This window comes from Eulemur rufifrons, chromosome 13 (genome assembly GCF_041146395.1).
Source record: "Eulemur rufifrons isolate Redbay chromosome 13, OSU_ERuf_1, whole genome shotgun sequence".
NCBI lineage: Eukaryota > Metazoa > Chordata > Mammalia > Primates > Lemuridae > Eulemur > Eulemur rufifrons.
Genome location: NC_090995.1, coordinates 10,540,667 through 10,559,534, shown reverse-complemented (window position 1 = coordinate 10,559,534; position 18,868 = coordinate 10,540,667). Strand labels below are relative to the sequence as shown.

General features: G+C 41.7%; 1 protein-coding gene and 1 pseudogene across 2 annotated transcripts; both read left to right on the top strand.

The window, feature by feature from the left end:
- The first annotated feature begins 7,473 nt into the window (after positions 1 to 7,473).
- MEPE (matrix extracellular phosphoglycoprotein) lies at positions 7,474 to 17,935 on the top strand. 2 transcript variants are annotated; one of them, XM_069485520.1, is made up of 4 exons: positions 7,474 to 7,527; positions 11,900 to 11,953; positions 14,071 to 14,163; positions 16,460 to 17,935. In XM_069485520.1, the coding sequence occupies exons 1-4, from the start codon at positions 7,474 to 7,476 to the stop codon at positions 17,933 to 17,935; spliced, it is 1,677 nt and encodes a 558-aa protein (XP_069341621.1). The 2 variants fall into 2 exon arrangements, with proteins under 2 accessions (XP_069341621.1, XP_069341622.1); XM_069485521.1 differs by lacking the exon at positions 14,071 to 14,163.
- Positions 12,964 to 13,728, top strand: LOC138393902 (RAD9, HUS1, RAD1-interacting nuclear orphan protein 1 pseudogene; annotated as a pseudogene).
- Positions 17,936 to 18,868: the final 933 nt, after the last annotated feature.

Genomic DNA, 18,868 nt, shown 5'->3' with positions numbered 1-18,868 from the left:
AGGCTGGTCTCGAACTCCTGACCTCGAGCGATCCACCCGCCTCGGCCTCCCAGAGTGCTAGGATTACAGGCGTGAGCCACCGCGCCCGGCCAGGATACACAAAGTCTTAACAGCAATTTATACCTATAATGTAAACCTGAAAGCAATTTCAAATGTCATGAAGTAATTTCAAAGGTAAGGAAGGAAAGTAGATCGTGGGAAGGAGCAGGAAGAGCAAACATCCATTCACGTTTTTATTTATTCATTGACAAGATGCACTGAATATCCACTACAGAACCGGACCATGTGTAGACACTGAGCATGTGAAAATGAAGACCCCGTCTAGTCTGATAGCCGCCAGGTGTAAGGCATTACACGCATCACGACACTCACTGTCCCCAACTTTCCATTTTGAAAAATATCAAGGCTGAAGAAAAGTTAGAAGATTAGTAAATGAGCACACTTATCATTCCTTTCACCTAGATTCACCAGTGGTTATAGGTTTGCCATTTTTAGGTCACCTTCTATTTCTGTGTCCTTCTCATAAATATTAATATATGCTCCTTTGCCAAAGCAGTGAAGAGGGGGTTGCAGACATCATGACATCATGATGCTTCACCCTTTAGTACAAGAACAAAAAATTCTCCTACATAGCCATAATACTGTTACCATTCTCAAAAAACCTAAATAGATACAATAATATTTTCAAATATACAATCCCATTTAAATAAATAAAAAGAAAACAAATATACACTCCGTATTCAAATTTTCCCAATTATCCCAATAATGTCCTTTATTATTAACTCATTTAAGCCTCGCAAAACTCTATCAGGTAGGTATGATTAAGATCCTCACCTGTATTGATGGAGGGATTGGGGTGCACAGATATCAAAGCACTAGAGCTGGGGTTGGAACAAAAGGCAGACTAGCTTTGGGACCTGGCATCTTTAGCATTACGCAATATCCATTCCTGTCAATTCATCAGGAATGGATGGGCAGGAAATTGCTAACGATGGGAACACTGCTGAAAAACGAGCTTTGTCCTATATCACAAATTCCCTTAGAACGAGCCATGTTTTATGACTCGAATCCTAAAGAATATTTTCAAATCCAGTATCTTCCCTTTTTTTTTTTTTGAGACAGAGTCTCGTTCTGTTGCTTGGTCTAGAGTACCGTGGCGTCAGCCTAGCTCACAGCAACCTCAAACTCCTGGGCTCAAGTGATCCTCCTGCCTCAGCCTCCCGAGTAGCTGGGACTACAGGCATGCGCCACCATGCCCAGCTAATATTTTTCTATATATTTTTAGTTGTCTAGATAATTTCTTTCTATTTTTAGTAGAGATGGGGTCTCACTCTTGCTCAGACTGGTCTCGAACTCCTGAGCTCAAGCGATCCTCCCGCCTTGGCCTCCCAGAGTGCTATGATTACAGGTATGAGCCACCATGCCTGGCTCAGGATCTTCTCATATTTTCTGTGTATCTTTCTATATAGGCAGCCTGGCATTGTGCAAAGCGCATAAGCCCTGAAGCTAGACAGGCTTGAATAGGAGCAAATCAATTGACTTCCCTCGCAAAATAAAACCTGAGGTATCTATAGTTTGAATTTACATCTTTTGAAGGCCTTTTAAGAGATTTTTGAAATAACATTAAGACAAGGACACGGATAAAATTTTTATGTGCTGTTTTTGTCATTGTTGTTTTGTGGAAATGAAATTAAAATCCTGAATGACACTTGTTATTAACCATAATGCAGCCACCTGGGCTGCTGATGGCTGTACCATCTGGCTTCTACGGAAAAGGACCCCAAGGCCCCATAATTCTGCAAGGGTGCCCCTTACAAAGAGAAAGGGGGGTAACTAGACGTCATAATCCTGTCGGGGGTGGCTCACACAGAGAAGTGCCATGAGCCCCGTATTCCTGCAGGGGACTCGTCACACACAGAGATGGCAGCTGGGCACCCTGACCCCACAGGGTCCCCCTCACCCTTGCAGCTCCACACTGCTGACTACAGCAACCACAATGGCCAGCTCAGCTCTTACGCAATCTCCAGCCAATTAGATCCGATCCTGCCTGCCAATTACCAACATCCAGAACTGCCTTTTTCTAGAATGAGACAGAGACTGTGAGTTGTGGCTTTAAAAAAAACTCACCCCATTTTCCTTCCCAGAGTCTCACCCCCCACGAAGCCTATCCTCTCTGTGTTGAAGTGGATTTCCTTCTTGACAGTAGAACTGTCACTCATTACTCAGTCCTTACTCTTGGAGTCTTTTCGGTTGATGTTCTATTTCACACTTTTAAGCTAGTAGGAAGCCCAGTCAGCTGACTTAGCAGGCTTGCTGTATATAGCTCAGCTAGTGGTGTTTGGTTGGTTGGTTTTTTTTGTTTTTTTTTTTTGAGACAGAGTCTTACTCTGTTGCCTGGGCTATAGTGTCATGGCATCAGCCTAGCTCACAGCAACCTCAGACTCCTGGGCTCAAGCGATCCTCCCGCCTCAGCCTTCCAAGTAGCTGGGACTACAGGCATGTGCCACCATGCCCGGCTAATTTTTTCTATATATATTTTTAGTTGGCCAGATAATTTCTTTCTATTTTTAGTAGAGACAGGGTCTTGCTCTTGCTCAGGCTGGTCTCGAACTCCTGAGCTTGAGCGATCCACCTGCCTCGGCCTCCCAGCGTGCTAGGATTAGCTAGTTTTGAGTAACTTGTTTTTAGCCCGTAGAGTATTTCAAGTCCTGAGTCACCATTTGGGAAGCGCAGCCTGTTCTGCTGGAGAGAGGTCATGTGGAGAGGCTCCCAGGAACCACTGAATGGGCAAGTCAAATTTGTCAATGACTCCTGCACCCCCCGCTTCTGATCGGTGTCGTATGACAGATCCCAAGTGAGAACCATGAAACTGAGCCAAGTAAACACAGAGAAACTTGAGAGAAAATAATAAATTAGAGTTTCAAACTACTACGTTTTGAAATGGTGTGTTACATAGCAATAGACAACTAGTACAGGAACTAGTGAGCATGGAGAAAATCCAGGTTTGTGAGAATGAAGAAAGTCAAGAAAGAAGAGCTAAAATAAAATGATAATGCCATACACATAAACACGAAGTTAAAAATTAAAAACTGAGAAGACTAAATATGACCTAATTTGGTAAAAAAATATTAATACATGCCCAATACAATGAATAACTAGCTGGTAAATGTCCTCATATTCAGTCCCCTAAGGAGGAGATTCTTGATCTTGAAAAACAAAACGGCAACCTTTGAAAAAGACTATTTTGAGAATGAGAGATGTTTTCTCCTTGAGGTGACACAACAAAGTTTTGCAGTCACTTCCAGTAATGTCACCAAGTCCCGAAGGAAAGGGTTGGTATCATTATAATTATATTTTAACTACATCCTCTGAGTTATATTTTAGGGCGTAATAAGACATCTTTCTAATATAAAAATAAAAGCAAATTATATTGACATGTCTCCTCTTGCTGGTAATAGCTGAATGGGTAAACAAATAGCCCAGAGAAATGAACACAGCTAGCTTCATGCCATTCCATGACCCTCCATGGTCTTGTATCTGGCTGACATTTTTATGGACTTCTGTTGAAATTCCCAAACATTGAGAGAAAAACTAATAACAATTAAAAATAAAATTTTGGGAAAATGGGAAAGTTGGTTGTAAGGGAGAAAAAGTGACCTTTTTCTAGCTTGGGGCAAATAGCTCATGATTAGGAATGAGTATCCTCATGAATAAATATATTTAAAACCAAAACATTTTCTTCTGCTATAAACAGGGCAAGACTGCCAGCATGCTCTCTTTTGGAGATTAATGGGAAAGAAATACTTCTGTAAAATTCCTGAAGCCTTGACAAATCTAAGCATTTGTATGATAAAGAGGAGATCACAGAACAAGGGCCCTTCTGTTCTATTCACAACACTGTAGAGATTTTTCCCTCTGATTCCAGAGGAGAAATACTATTTATATGTTGTGTATGTAAATGAGAAAATAGAGAGTAATTTCAGCTAGCTAGAACATGTGGAAAAAATACATGGCATAAGTTCACCTCTAACTGTCTAAAATGACAGCAGAGAAATGTGTTACCTTGATAGTGTGAGAACAAGGAGCAAGATGGCAGACGGGAAAAAGATCTCCTACCATACTAAGTTTTAAAACATGTATAGCAAAGCAATAGTTCAAGCTCAACACAGGGGAGCAAGTTTCAAGAAGGTAGAAGTGAAATCTCTATATAACTTTTGCAATGATCACTCTTCTAATCTTTTACCCCAGAATTTCTTCTCTGCAACCTTCCAGCCAGAACAGGCTCTCCATTTTTTTTTTTTTTTTTTTTTGCTTTTGTCAATTGTAGGTTCTAAATTTAAAACTCAAGTTGAATTTTTTTTATTTAGCTTTGAATTCATTTTAGCTTTGGGAGCATGTATATTTAGCTACTGCCAGTTCACTCCTTGGTAGAACTAGAGCTAAGGCAGTTTTTTCCCTCTGAAAAGTCTATGACTTTTCTCTAGAACACAGGTTTTTCTAGATCAGAATTAGATACGTTCCCATCACTTAAATGAGGGAGAACTCTTTTTCATGCACACTAAACTTCTGTCTTGTTCTGTTCACGCTGGGTAACACAATACAACAGACTGGGTAATCTGTAAAGAACAGATATTTATTCCTCACAGTTCTGGAGGCTGGAAAGTTCCAGATCAAGACGCTAGTAAGTTCAATTGTGGTGTCTAGTGAGGGTTGGTTATCTCTGCTTCCAAGGTGGCACCTTGTCACTGTGTCCTCCGGAGGGGACGAATGCTGTGTCCTCACATGGTGGAAAAGCAGAGGACAAAAAGGTCCTAGCTCCGTCCCTCTAGCCCTTTTATAAGTCACTAATACCATTCATGAGGGCTCTGCCCTGGTGGCTCAATCACTTCCCAAAGTCTCCATCTCTTAATACTACCACACTGGGGTTCAGTTTCTAACATGGGGATTTTGGAGGGACAAAGGCGTTCAAACCATAGCAAGGTCTTTTCTCAAAAGTCAATTTCTCAATGATGCCTTCCCTCTACCTAAAATTTGAACCCAGCGTCCTGACCCCCATGTGTGTTATTCCCCCTCACTTCAATCCTTTTCCCCCTCAGACTTAGCCTATGTCACTGTCTAATATAATGTATTGTCCTCATTCACCTTGTTTCGTGTCCATCTCCTCTAGTGGGGTCCAAGCTCCATGAAGACAGGGACTTTTTCTGTCCATTTTGCTCACTGCTGTTTTTCCCCAATGCCCGTCACACAGTAGGCGCGAGAAACATTTCTGCTCAATGTTGCTGAATTTCATTCAGACAAAATGGAGATGATAAACATTCTACATAAAAAAGCTAGCAAAGCTATTTTCCACTTACCGACTTGTCAGGTATGCAGTCAGTCCTAATTAACAGTTCCGAAATCAATTCTAATTACCTGACAACATGATGTCCCAACTGAGGTATTTATATTTTCTGTTTATCCCACTTTCTGGAACATTTGATAGCAGCTTGCCACCACAAAAACATTTTTAGATTAAAATTACTTTGCCCCCTGTGGTTATCTGTGGGTACTTGTGACAAATTGTTTGCCAGGGCTCAGTGAGCCCGTGCTGATTGGCCATTGGCAACTCTACCCAACTTTAAATTTCAGGAAAAATGCCCAGAGATTGCTAATCCTGCAGAAGCAGCCAGGTGTTCTGAAGGTACAAGATACCAGGTAATTTGATTCTCTTGATATTCTTGATAGCAAATAGCTTTATATCATAATCACTTACGTTTTCATGATGCTTGTCACCCAGGTAAGTTATTGCTTTTGAAAATAAATGCAATAAAAGCAAATTGAAATTATTCTCGACTGAGCACAACTGTGTAACATTCAGTGCTTTGTTTTATAAAATAGGAAGTGTTATCAAGCTCTAGAAATCATCAACTAAAATTGATGGTTTGGTAGCGAACTTCTCTTTGGCTACTAGCGTTATCAAGAGCCACAGTAAATAAAAGACTCTAATAGTTCTCTATCTCGTCACTTATAAACCAGAATCAACAGAATCTGAACCTATTCAGACTTGCAAACCTCATCTGTGCTGGTATTTCTATTGGTCAGCATCGAGTCATTTCATAAGTAACTTATATTGTCCTTATCTTGAAAATGCTAGAAGACTAAATTATAGTTAGAATTAAGATCATTAAAATTGTATTGCTTTAGAAGAGAACAGTCTAGGATTTTAGAATATATTTAACAGTTATATGTATTTCTCCAAATAAAAGTTTTTACCTTGAAATGTTTAAAGATTGCAAAAATATTTAGATAATTTTTCCCATCAAGTGTTTTTCCTTCAAGTAATTTCAAAGAGTGGCATAATATTATTCTGATACTGGTTGCTATATGTCTCTGGGGAAGTTAATAAAATATTTAATGTTCATCAAAACCAACAGATTGGTAGTCCAAAGCTATGCTGACTCTTTTTTTTAATCTAATGGCTACTTGACTTAAGTGAGCTCACTAGGTCTTGTTAATGTATTTACCAAAGTATAAACATGGGCCTTTATTCATAAATAAATATTGGTGTTTTAAACACCATTTTGTGGAGCCCAATATAAAATATGATTTGCTTTTAAGTCAACTGCACATAGATTTTTCTGTAATATAAAAGAATAGAAAGCTATTTAAGGTGGCACAAAGTCTTGATTAAGATCACTGGCTCTATAGCTACTTTGCCTGGACGCTAATCCTAGTTCTGCCCCTTGATATCCATGAATTTTGGAGCAAGTTATTCGGCATTTCTGTGCCTATTTCCTAATCTGTAAAATAGGCACAGTAGTGCCACCTAACTCATAGGGGTGTTGTGAGGCTCAAATAATTGAGTACATGTAAAATTCTTAAAACAGTGCTTGGCTCATTTTAGTATTCAGTAAATGTTACTATTACTATAAGGATTGCATACATTGTTTCACTCACCAGCCTGTGGGTGGCTACTAATTCAGACACATTGCTAGTGAGCATGAGGACATAAATATTGGGGGCAGCAGTCTGGAGGCAGATAGGATTCCATTCCCCACAGTGGAATCTGCTACCTAACAGACGGAGAGTCTGTTAGGCACTGCTACATTAACTGGATGTCCTTTTGAATTATACCAATAATTAATTTAAACGATCTCTTTCTAAACAGGAGAAAATTAGGGCTGATAACAGAGCAAATAAATGTGTCTATAAAATCCATTTCGATCAACTGACTTTATGGTTTTAATGATGTTGAATAATGTTCATTCTCACATTGGAATAACTAGACATATGAAAGCTCTTAGGTTAAAATATACATACTTGGATAAAAATAAATTATATATAGTTTATATATAATATGGCAAAAGGAAATAAATTGCAGGGGGAAGGATGCTTAGAGACAGCCCTGTGTTTTGTTTCTTCTTATGACTGCAGTTCATAATTAGCAGTGCTTTAGGGTAAGATGTGACTGTCTTTTCACAGAAATTCTCAAAGATGCAAGTTGTCTGTGTGGGACTGCTCCTTCTCAGCGTGACCTGGGCGGCACCAGTAAGCATTTACAAATTCACTGTTAAATGAATTGTATGTTTCATAGAATCTCTTGCTGTCTATATCTATTTTTCTTTTAAGCAATGTCTATTTAAATTAGTGGCATTTACCTAACTCATTACAATGAAATATGAAGCAAATAGAAAGCTTCCAGTGCTTAACACAAACGCCTGTCACCAAGGAGGCCCTCAATAAACATGTGCTAAATTACAAGACACCATGGTGCTTTTACAGAAACACCAAAACCAATATTTTTGAGAAAACCAATAGCTGGCCATTGCGTTTCAAATCAGCTGCCATTAATGAGTGATGCTCAAAGACAAATTATAACATGTCAAAAGAACATTTCAATATTTTACTAACAACTTAAAGAATTTGACATGCATGTATGTTTTAAAGCTAACTAACTAGATTTTGTAAGTTGATGACCATGCAAAAACATGAGAACTTTCCTGTATTTCTTGCAACACCCTAACAGCGTGGGATCCTGTAATGATTTCTTCTTCATCAGCAAGGCTTAGTATGGGACGTCGTACCCCTAAGCCTCACCCAAATCAAGCTCCTGTTTCCTTTTGTGTCCTCTCTTCCCGGTGACTCACCCAGATGAGTATTCAGGATGTGACCAAATTATCTTGTGAAAATGCTGAGCGTGACAGATAGTTTCTGCAGTGCAGACACAGCGCTGATTAGATAATGTCTGAACAGCATCCTAACTACTCAGAGTAACCTTTCCAGCCGGAGAATCGTGGAAACGAGAGTCCATCCCGTTGCCAATCGTACTGAAACGTAGGTCCTGACGAGTGGGTGACCCGTTGGGTACCCAAAATGGCAAGGGTGACCCAGGCCCTCTGTGAGCACAGCAGAAGTCGAGGGAATGTGTCCCCCTCTCAGCGCACATCCTCGCATAGTCTTGGGACTGCGCTGCTTCCAACTGACATGTGTCAGGCACGATGCACACGACCTCACCAATCGGGGCCCCGGGGCCGGCACTCAGACACCGAGGTGGTGGACCCAGTCTTGTCAGCCCAGCTCAGACCAACCAGCCAAGGATTTTATTCTGAACAACTCATTCCAAAGAACAGCTGGAATGGTGCTCTTTGACCATTTTGCGGTAAATATGCCATGTCAACATCGATCCAAGGACCACGGGTCAAAAGAGGCAGACAATGCCATCTCCATCACGGGGCCACATTCAAGCGTGGGACAACTGCCAAGTGGATGTGGATGGAGAAGGGAGGGGTGCAGATTTCAAATGACAGAGGCTCGCCAAGGACAGGGAGACAGCATTTGGAGCAGTGAATGGTTACACGGGATGTTTTTTCCCCAGATCTGTAGATCCCATTTCAGCAATTACCTAAATTATTTGACAATAGGTTGGTGGTTTAAGAAATTAGTCTACACTGAGTCACTTGAATACATCTTGGAATTGTAGGCCACATTGCAAACAATTTAAGAATGGAAGAAAATAAAAAATGTTTATTAGGTCGTGCAATTCAATTAATATTCATCAATATGCAATTAGACTAGAAAGACTTTGTTATAAGTCACAATAAATCCTGAGCTATACTAAGGTACTCTTTACTGTCAGAGGTGTTTTTAATACATAAACGTGTTCTGTAAGAAGATGCCAAATACCCCACACTGTGATTTCTTTCTTTTGTTTAATATCTGTCCATCTTATTTTCATGTTTTCTTCCTCCTATAGTCTCATTTTCCAAAACTATTTTCACTGCTATGATATTTTGAAGGGCGATGCAAAGGTCTAGATTAATATTCACAAGATCATATAAGAACCAGCAGAAGAAAGAAATGCAATAAAGAATAAAATTATAAAATATGCCTTGAAGATACTTAATATGAACTTTATAATAAAAGTTACTAAATGTTTTTTTTTCACATTTAATCATTTTTAAATTTTTTATTATTTTAACCCCGGGACTTTAAGACAGAGGATTTAGATTAAAATATCTTCTCTACTTCTACTACGGCTACCAGCTTATTAGTGTATGCAATTTTGATTCTTCTGCCTATCTCATGGGGGTTATTTTGGGATTCAAATGAGATTATGTGTACAAAGCAGTTTACAAATGGTAAAGTGCTATATCTTATACATATAAGGTGTTTTTGACAAACTAGTGCTTGTTTCTAGAATAGAACAGAACATTTTAGGCAGATGTGCCTTGGAGTCGAGCTAAGGGAATACTTTCTAAGCTTTTGAGTTTGTATTTCCAAGATGATTTTATCAGTTGGAGTCCAGTCTGGAAAACAAAATCCAGGATAGAGAGTTCTGTAGACGGATTTTATCTGGAGAGCTAGCCATAGAGTATAGGAAGAATACAAAGGGGAAATCAAGTGTGATGAGGCCACCTAAATATTGGAGCAACTACCTTGCCAAGGGCTGGAAGGAAAAAAGAGGAGGGGGTATTCCCAGGCTCCCCCGGGAACTAGGACCCAAAAGGAGACAGATCCAGTTCTAGAGCACAGTCCCACAGAGAGAAAGCAGGGAAGGGCAAAGCTGGGCTTCTCTCTCCCTCTGCCCTCCAGGCTCAGGCCTCCATCAGCCAAACCCAGACTGAAGCCGGAGGGCAAAGGAGCTCGGGAAATGGGATTGGTAGGAATCAGCTCAGACTGAGCGGGAGAAACACTGGATCTGAGAGCAAGCAGGAAAATCACCAATGTCTTACTGCCAGGGACAGCCTCTCCGTGTAAAACAAAACACAGAACTTTAAGGCGTATTCAGGACATGCACTCTCTAGGTAAACGAGACAGCTGGCCCAGGTGGCCCTCAGATTGTTTATCTCCTTATTTAATCTTTCCCTTAAGGGTTTCTCTCTCTCATAGGAGTGACGCACCATGGTGCCTGCTGCCACTGTAGCACACACAGTCAAACACGAACCTGTCCCACACGCTGGTTCCCCTAGCCACATCCGAGGTGGGCTAGGAGTTTTGAAAAGAAACAGGGAAACAGAAATAGTGAGAATAAGAGTTGTTACATTTAATGTAGAGCAGGAAAGAAAACAGGAGTAACTCCATGACAGACTGGACCTCCTAGGATAGGCCTAAGTTTCGGTTTCCACGAAGCAGGCCCTGCCCCTCCCCGGAATGTCGCTAGTAACAACTGAAGGCCCCGGCTTAGAAACTGGCCAATCAGGAGCCAAGGCCCCGGCTTAGAAACTGGCCAATCAGGAGCCAAGGCCCCTGGCTTGGAAACCGGCCAATCAGGAGCCAAGGCCCCAGCTTAGAAACTGGCCAATCAGGAGCCAAGGCCCCCGGCTTGGAAACCGGCCAATCAGGAGCCAACACTATCAGCTACTTTTGAAAGAGCAAATGAACTAAAAGGGGAGTGGGGGGAATGGTGTGCCGGATACATATAACCTACTGATGAGTATAAAAGCTTAGTGCCCACCCTAGGGTGGGGTCCCGGCTCGTGGAGAGGCCACTGCATTGGTGCTGTGAGCTTTGGACCCTAGCTCGAGCTAGAGAATAAACTCCTTTGTCTGTTGCAGCCTTGGTGACTCTGCCTATCTGTTCCTGGAGCTGAGGGAAACCGGTTCTAACATTATTCCTTTCATAAAAAACTTACTGCAAGAATCTCAGGTCCCGTCCTGCACACTTTCCCGTGACATGTATACTTTAGCCCAAAAGCCTGGGACGAGCTGCCTGGCTCTGTTCTTTCTTAGTTTCTGGCCTTTCTCGACTTCAATAGTCACCCCTCACCACCAGAAATTTTGACACTTTAATGTCCAACCAAGAAAAGCAATTAGTCCCAATCTGTTGGCCACCTCCATTTTCCCTTGCCTGAATGAGATGTCCGGCCAGGTGACCCGCAGCAGGAAGGTTTTATCCCCAGGTGTGAGCCTGCCCCTTACGTGAATGGCTAGGGTTCTACTCTTTCTGGACCACCAACTCCCTCATATTTTAATTCAGTATCACAATTACTGGACTTATGTAATCAATGCACACATAGCGCCCACATCATTGAACTCTGATTTTAATCCACTTATATTTAACAATTTCTAGTTTGCCAGCGAAAACTTCTTTTTCAGTGGATACCAGGGATAGGCAAGCCCCTTGTGCCAGCCCTCCCTTCCTCCCACCACACCCTCTTGGTGGTTCTCTGAGCCTCAATCCGGCTCTGGAATGGGAATGGCATTGTCTCCCTCTGCGGGAAGGAAGCTGGCACAGTCCTTCATAATATTGAAATAAATATTCAAGTGAGGAGTATGTCCATCTCCTTTGGGTAAGAATAATTTTCCACATTGAATAATACAGCCCGGTGAGAGAAAAATAAATGAATCGCTTGTTGTTTGGAGACATTAATGAAAGAATGAATGTTCTATTTGGTGAAGTTTTGTTTCTTGTTTCCTTTCAGACATTTCAACCACAGACGGAGAAAACTAAGCAAGGATGTGTGGAAGAACAGAGGGTAAACAGAATTCGTCTTCTCAAATAACTCTATTTTGGTTCTCTAAAAAAAAAAAAAAAGTCAGTAAGAGAACATTTTAGCTGTCAAAATAGTCTTCGGTACTTAGAATGGAAGTGCAAAATTATACAACATAATTTTGGTACTTTCTGATTAATCGGGTATTATAATTCCTACAACATGTGATAGAAAAAAGGAAAACATCTTGAATAGAGATTAGTTTCTCTTCAATGCAGTTTTTTCCTTCAGATGAAAACAGTGGTTGCCAGGCAACGTCCAGAGTGAATAAGAATTCCAGGATATTGTTCCTAGCAAACAATATTTTCGCACACAACAAACATTTTGCTCTCAGAGTGATAAAAAGAGAGAAAAAAGGGAAGGTGGCTAACAGGTCTTAATGGAAAATTCTGTTTTCCACATGCATCCAGAAAGTTAAACAGGTCTGCATGTCACCAAATCGCAGCTTATGTTTACTTATCGTGGTTTCTTCTGGCAGTTCTAGAAAATTCTGTTCTAAGAACTAACAATCTTCCGTTCGCTGGCTCAGATGAAAATTGCAAAGGCCAAAACTGCACACTTAAGAGCCTGAATGTTCACGATGCTGCGAGTTTTGCCAACTGGACGTCAGACACGAATACCATAAAACCTGTCTTTCTCCTAATCCCCTCGCCCCCTCCCACCTGAAGATATTTCCACATGCTCCATTTCCATTGAAATTCGGTAATAAAACTGATGTACCCTGGGAGGGAAAGCAGTTGACAGTCACACTTAGGGAAAACAGATTTAGGGACACGCAGGAAAGAGAGAAGGAACGCACGCCCCCCTGTGGTTATAGGAAGTATTGCCATTTGTCAAACGCAGAATGCAATTTTGTCCAAGTTAAAAAATATTATTTGCACTATCCAAAAGAGAGCCAGAGGCTCTGCGCCCTGACAAGAGCGGCGGCCGGGCCTTGCCGGGCGGGAATGGGTTAAAACTGAAGCCTGTTTCTCAACCTGAAGACAAACAGCACCATGTGGTCACTAACTGCTCTTCATTCACCTGTTGATGCCTCCCAGAAAAAAAAACGGCCTCACCGTTCACAGAAAGCCCGGCTGCTATTCCACCAGAAACCACTGGAGGGCGCCAAACACCGCTATGGGTCACCGCAGCCTCCCATCACTCACACGCTACAGGTGCCTAGCAAAGCCCATTGACCACGGCACCATCACTGCCTGGATGTCACCTGAGTTTGATGCAACAGCAGAAAGCCAGGTCCCAGCCTACCGGAAACATCATTACCGAGACCAGGCAAGACATTCAAGTCGAAAATCTACCACCTCCAAGTTTCCACGTCTCACCTTTGAGAGTCCACAATCTTCTTCCATTTCAGAGACGTTGGAGATCCCCTTAATCAAGGAGTGCCCCCATCAATCAGAAAGGGACAATTCCAGAGGACCCTTAGTTCCAGTGCTCAGGCCCCAAAGTTGTGGGGACCTGTCAGTACATGCACTTCAGAGTTTACCTTATGTGTTCATTCCCCCTGACATCCAGACCCCGGAGTCCTCTTCTGTGAAGGAAGAGCCTGTTCCCCCCCGGAACAGAAGGAAAGTGGCCTTCCAAGCTGCTCTCTTCACACTACTACTACTAGCAGCCCAGAGCCGGGGCCCACTCTGGTGAAAGACACCCCTGAGAACAAGCATGGAATCAAGGTCACCTGGAGGAGATGACAGCACCTGCTTGCTTGCCTCGGGGAGCGAGGGAGGCTGAGCAGAAGCCAGTTCCTTGTGAAAAACTGACTACCTCTCTCATCAACAGTCTCCAGAAATTGCTGGTTTTCATAGAGTTGCTAAAGTCACTTTTCTGGCTCTCAAGAGTATATAGATAAAATAAAATGGAAATAACACAAATAGAAAAAAAGGTATTTTAACTAGAGTCCTGGCGTCATAAGGGAATTCAATTCCCTGATTTGCTTTTTAAGATACCTTGTGTCATAAACTGTCCACTTCATATTTTTCTTGTATTAACTGTTTAAAATGTATGTAAATAAATGGTTGCAGGAAAAAAAAAAAAAAAGAGAGAGCCAGAAAACTTCTTAGTAAAAGAGAAACCCACCTTAATATAATGTTATGTTTTTGTAGATAACGTACAAGGGTCACCATGAGAAGCATGGGTATTATACTTTTAAGTATGTTTACACATCACCTGGGAAGAAAAATGCAACTGACATACAGGTAAGCTCAATCTTTGAGTGACCATCCTTACTGTGATCCAAACTCTGGACTCACCCCAGGAAAACCTGGAGGGGAGGTGAAGTTTACTTTTGCCTGCTCCGGGGCTTCCGTCTGTGGCTGGCACCTCTGCCCCTTTCCCCACACTCAAGTGCTCCTCGAGCCTCTCTGCTGCAGAACCCTGTGTTCCAGAACCTTCTTCGTCCCCACCCCACGCCGTGGCCCAAATCTTGCTCTGCCTCATGACCTGCCACTGCAGGTGTGGTCCTAGCGGCCCCCAGATGCTCATGGACGGCCCGGTTATTGCTTCTGAATAATGTTTCATCTCTTATAAGGAGGTTTTCAGAACATATTCTACCATATGCTCTAACAGTGGGGATTTCACCAGGGGAAAGCTAATAAATCATTTTGGTCTAAAAAGTGACACATTTTAGTGTCTCTTAAATTTATTCCATGGGTGACTCCATCTGTGTCAGGATGCTCAGAAGAGAAAGAATGAGGCCTTTGTCGCCGGGATGACAATAATTCTTTTCACTCAGTCCCTTCTTGCAGACTAATTGGCCAAAGGGCTGGAAACAGCTGAAAATGCCACCAGCAAAAGAACTCTTTGCTTTTTCCAAATCTGGCTTCATTTCCCAGGGAAGTAGTAGTTTCCTTTCCGAATGTGTCTTTCTTCTGCTCAATGTCCTTTGGATGGTATCTCTAAGAGTACATCTAACTGGTTATGTAAATAAGCAAAAACTTATCATTTGACAAATATATGTTTGAGTTCTTTCTGTTGTGTAAGATGGTATGTGAGATAAAATGATTGGTAAAACTTAATTATTTCTCTGCAGGATCTTAGAAAATAAACAAAAGGCACTCACCAAAATCATTATAAATCAAGATAGAATGTGGAAAATACTAAGTGAGCGGTAAAAGAAAGAGAGAGAGAGAGAGAAGGAGGGAAAGAAGGAAGGAAGAAAGAAAGGAAGGTAGGAAGAAAAAGAAAGATCCTGCTTTAGGAGCTTGGAGTAGAAAGAAATTAGTTTCTGGCCTGGTGTTCAGGGAAAGCTATATAATGGAAATAACTGAGCTGGGCCTTGGAGGATGAGTCGGATTTGAGCAAACAGAAGTGAGTGAGAGAAGCCATTCTCCATGTTCTCCATGAAAAGAAATTACATGAGCCAAGACACAGAGATAGAAAAGCAGACCAGCCACTGGTGCACAGCCCAACCAGAAATCATTGAACATAAGCAAATCAGAACACAAAGCTTTTTCTATCTTTAAAGTATTTTCTCCAATGCAAAAATGGTTAACCATCACACACTGCAGTTTAAAAGTTGTTTTATGTTTCCATTTATAAAAGAACTCTATTTAGTCTTCTAATGAAAGGCTATTTAATATACACGCTTCCGTTTTAAAAGCAGAGGACGCACCAAAAATAAAACAAAACTTCCCACTTCAGAGTAGGGATGGAAAAAAATTAGGAAGGGATTATTATAAGCTACTGCTTCTCTAACCCACCTGTTTAATTCAAAAGGTTCTATGAGCAGGGAGTAAATGAGCTTGATTGCAAAGGAAAATGTCAATGTCAAAGTAAAACTTTCCAAAACTCAATGATTTCAAATCAGTCAAATGTTTAAAATACCTTTTATTGACAAATATACTATACCACGACAAGGTGTATCGCTATTATTTTTCTCATGGAAAAATCTTATTTATTTTCAGAATATACTCATCAATATAAAAAAATTGGTAAATGATAGTATCATAACTTTTAAAAATGAATCCTTTCAAATTATACCTTAAAAATACTACAGGTTGGCACATTACAAAGAAAAAGCCTTCTAGTGGTGCCCAAATAGAAAAAGGCTTAATAACTAAAATGGACTAATTGAAACAATTACAACTATCCATGGCTGAAAAGATCTGCCCTGAAAAGTAATTAGCCCGTGAAGTGTTCAAGGTAAGAAGAGTTGACCATAGGTTATGAAAACTGGGAAAGACTTGTACCGGGGGGCCCCTGAGAGTCTGTGCCTCTATGGTGACACCCTCTGGAAAGCTCCAGACTAGACTCTCAAAGACTTCTGTATCTAGCTCTGCCACAGAGAAATAGCGAGAGGCAGAGGGCAAAGTCAGTCTCAGCTTCTCTTTCTCCTTGACCACATTGTTCTGCCACCAAACCTCTATTGAGTTCATAGACCCTTTTTATTAGTATCTGGTGGTTGGGTTGTTTTTTTTTTATATTGCCTAAGAATTATTCTATTTTTAAAATTGTACATAAAATAATCACTTTATCTTGAAAATTGTGCTTTAGCAGGAAGAGAAAAACAAAGACGATACTGTTCTTCACCATTTGGACAAGGGAAGACGTGAAGAGCCATCACCTAAAGAAAATATTGTCCAGGAAAGAGAGAAAAATGTGTCCCTTTCTGAAGCCAGTGAAAATAACCCAAGTAGTAAATCCCCAAATCGTTTCGTGAATAGACAGACACCGAATGAAGACCATAGTATCAGGAACAAGGAGAACGTCCACGATGACCTGAAGATGTCCATATATCCCGAATCACCGGGGAACAAAGTGGCTGATGACGGAGACGATGCCGTCAGCAAACTGCATGAGCAAGAAGAGTACAGCACAGCTGTCATCCGAAAAAATCTGCAGTACATGATGGGACCAGTGACTGCGATTAAACTCTTGGGGGAAGAAAACAAAAAGAACAAACCTAGGAATGTTCTAAACAAGATTCCAGCAGGTGTCAACTACGCTAAAGCCCCCTCAAAAGGTAAAAAGAATCCTCAAAGAGATGTCCAAGCCCAGAAAAGTCCAATAAAAACCCAAAGCAGTCCTGATACCCAGAAGAACCCTAACTACCTAAAACATCTCTCAAAAGTCAAAAAAATCCCCAGCGATTTTGAAGGTAGTGGCTATGCAGATCTTCAGGAGAGAGGGGACAATGATATCTCTTCCTTCAGTGGCGATGGCCAACCTTTTAAGGACATTCCTGGTAAAGGAGGAGCTATTATTGGTCCTGACCTGGAAGGGGTGGATATTCAAACGGGGGTTTCGGGCCCAGGTGAAGCTGAGGCGGTGACTCAGGACACAAGAGGGCCAGGTTATAATGAGATCCCAGAGAGAGAAGAAAATGGTGATGATGCCATTGGGACCGAGGATCAAACAGCGAAAGAGCCAGATGCTGTCGATGTTAGCCTTGTGGAGGGCGGCAACGACATCGTAGGTAGTACCAACTTCCAGGAACTCCCTGGAAAAGAAGGGAACAGAGTGGATGCTGGCAGCCAAAATGCCCACCAGGGGAAAGTAGAGTTCCACTTCCCTCACACACCCTCCAAAGGGACAAGAAAAGGCGGCAGCAGTGATATAACCGGAAGTACCCATTATAATGAAATCCCTAAAAACGGCAAAGGTAGCACTAGAAAGGGCACAGAACATTCTTCCAGGAACCAAGGAACCGTTAATGAAAAACAAAGATATTCTAGTAACGGCCACAGTCAGGGCCCGTTCATTCCTTCTCGTGGTCTTGATAATGAAGTTCAAAACGAAATAGGTTCCCATTATGGCCCCAATAATGAAAGGGATCTAGCACACAGCAGAAGATACCATGACGTACCCCATGGACCCAATAATTCTGTGCGAAATAATGGTATACCACAAAGAAAAGGCTCCGGGGGTCACAGAAGACCCCGTTTCCACAGGAGGTTCAGTTCCCGTAGAAAGGACGACAGTAGTGAGTCATCTGACAGCGGCAGTTCCAGTGAGAGCGACGGTGACTAGTCCACGAGGAATTCGCAGCAGGGTCGAGGTTTGAAGAGCTAGCCGTCTGGGAGTCACCACAGAGGAGAGCCACCTGATGTGGCAGGCCCAATAAAGGGAGGACAGAGCAGGGGTTGGTGGGGGGGTGGGGGGTGGGAATTGAGTGAGCCAGGAAGCCTGGTCTGCTCGGGGGCATTTTTCCTGTTTTAATGGTCATAGCATGAAATCGTATTCAACGTTATAATGCTTTTTTTTTAAGTAAACAACAACAACAAAAAAACTCCTTAAGGATTTTGATGAAGTAGGTAACCTTTGAATAGGTGTCATTTTAAAATAGTTTGTGAATGTCACAAATGCCTTGCGCTGTTGTTTGCTCTATAGACATGGAAATAAACAGTCTCTCTCTGTCTCTCTCTCTCTCTGTTAAATTGTAATTAAATGATCTATAGGAAACCCTGTTGTCTGTGGTGCTTCATTTCAGAGGCAACAAGGTTAGCTCTGTCTCTAGCAAAGGCAGTGCCTATATGGAATTAATCCGCCGAGAAAGCTGGAACCAGCTTGGCCTTTCTCCTCTGACCCCTCTCTGCTCTTATAAAAATATCCTACTTCCTATCCTCCTACGCGCTTTCCTCTGTCGCATTTATCACTTCTTATGAGGCAAATATTATTTCCTGAAACAAATCTCCGTATTATTATTTTTCTCAATTCTAGCTCCTTCCAGACAAAAAGGATAAGAAGGGTGGGGGAAGGGGAACAGGGAGAATTTGAGGAGAAACACAAATGCAAAACCAAGGCAAAAACTGAGTTTGGCAGGGATTATTCATTGGCTGATTCCAACTCATTTCCAGCCTATTTCCTTTTCTTGTGTTTTGGTATAAATGTTTTTTCAGCTAATGATGGCCTTGTGACACTGTTCTGGAAATTAGACCTAAGTCTTTTGGTAAGGGAGGGAGG

Excerpts from the sequence above, each read along its gene's own strand:
- MEPE (XM_069485520.1), top strand. The coding sequence starts at position 7,474 with ATGCAAGTTGTCTGTGTGGGACTGCTCCTTCTCAGCGTGACCTGGGCG. Across the intron at positions 7,528-11,899 it reads GCGTGACCTGGGCGGCACCA|ACATTTCAACCACAGACGGA; the intron begins GTAAGCATTTAC and ends GTTTCCTTTCAG. Across the intron at positions 14,164-16,459 it reads AAAATGCAACTGACATACAG|CAGGAAGAGAAAAACAAAGA; the intron begins GTAAGCTCAATC and ends ATTGTGCTTTAG.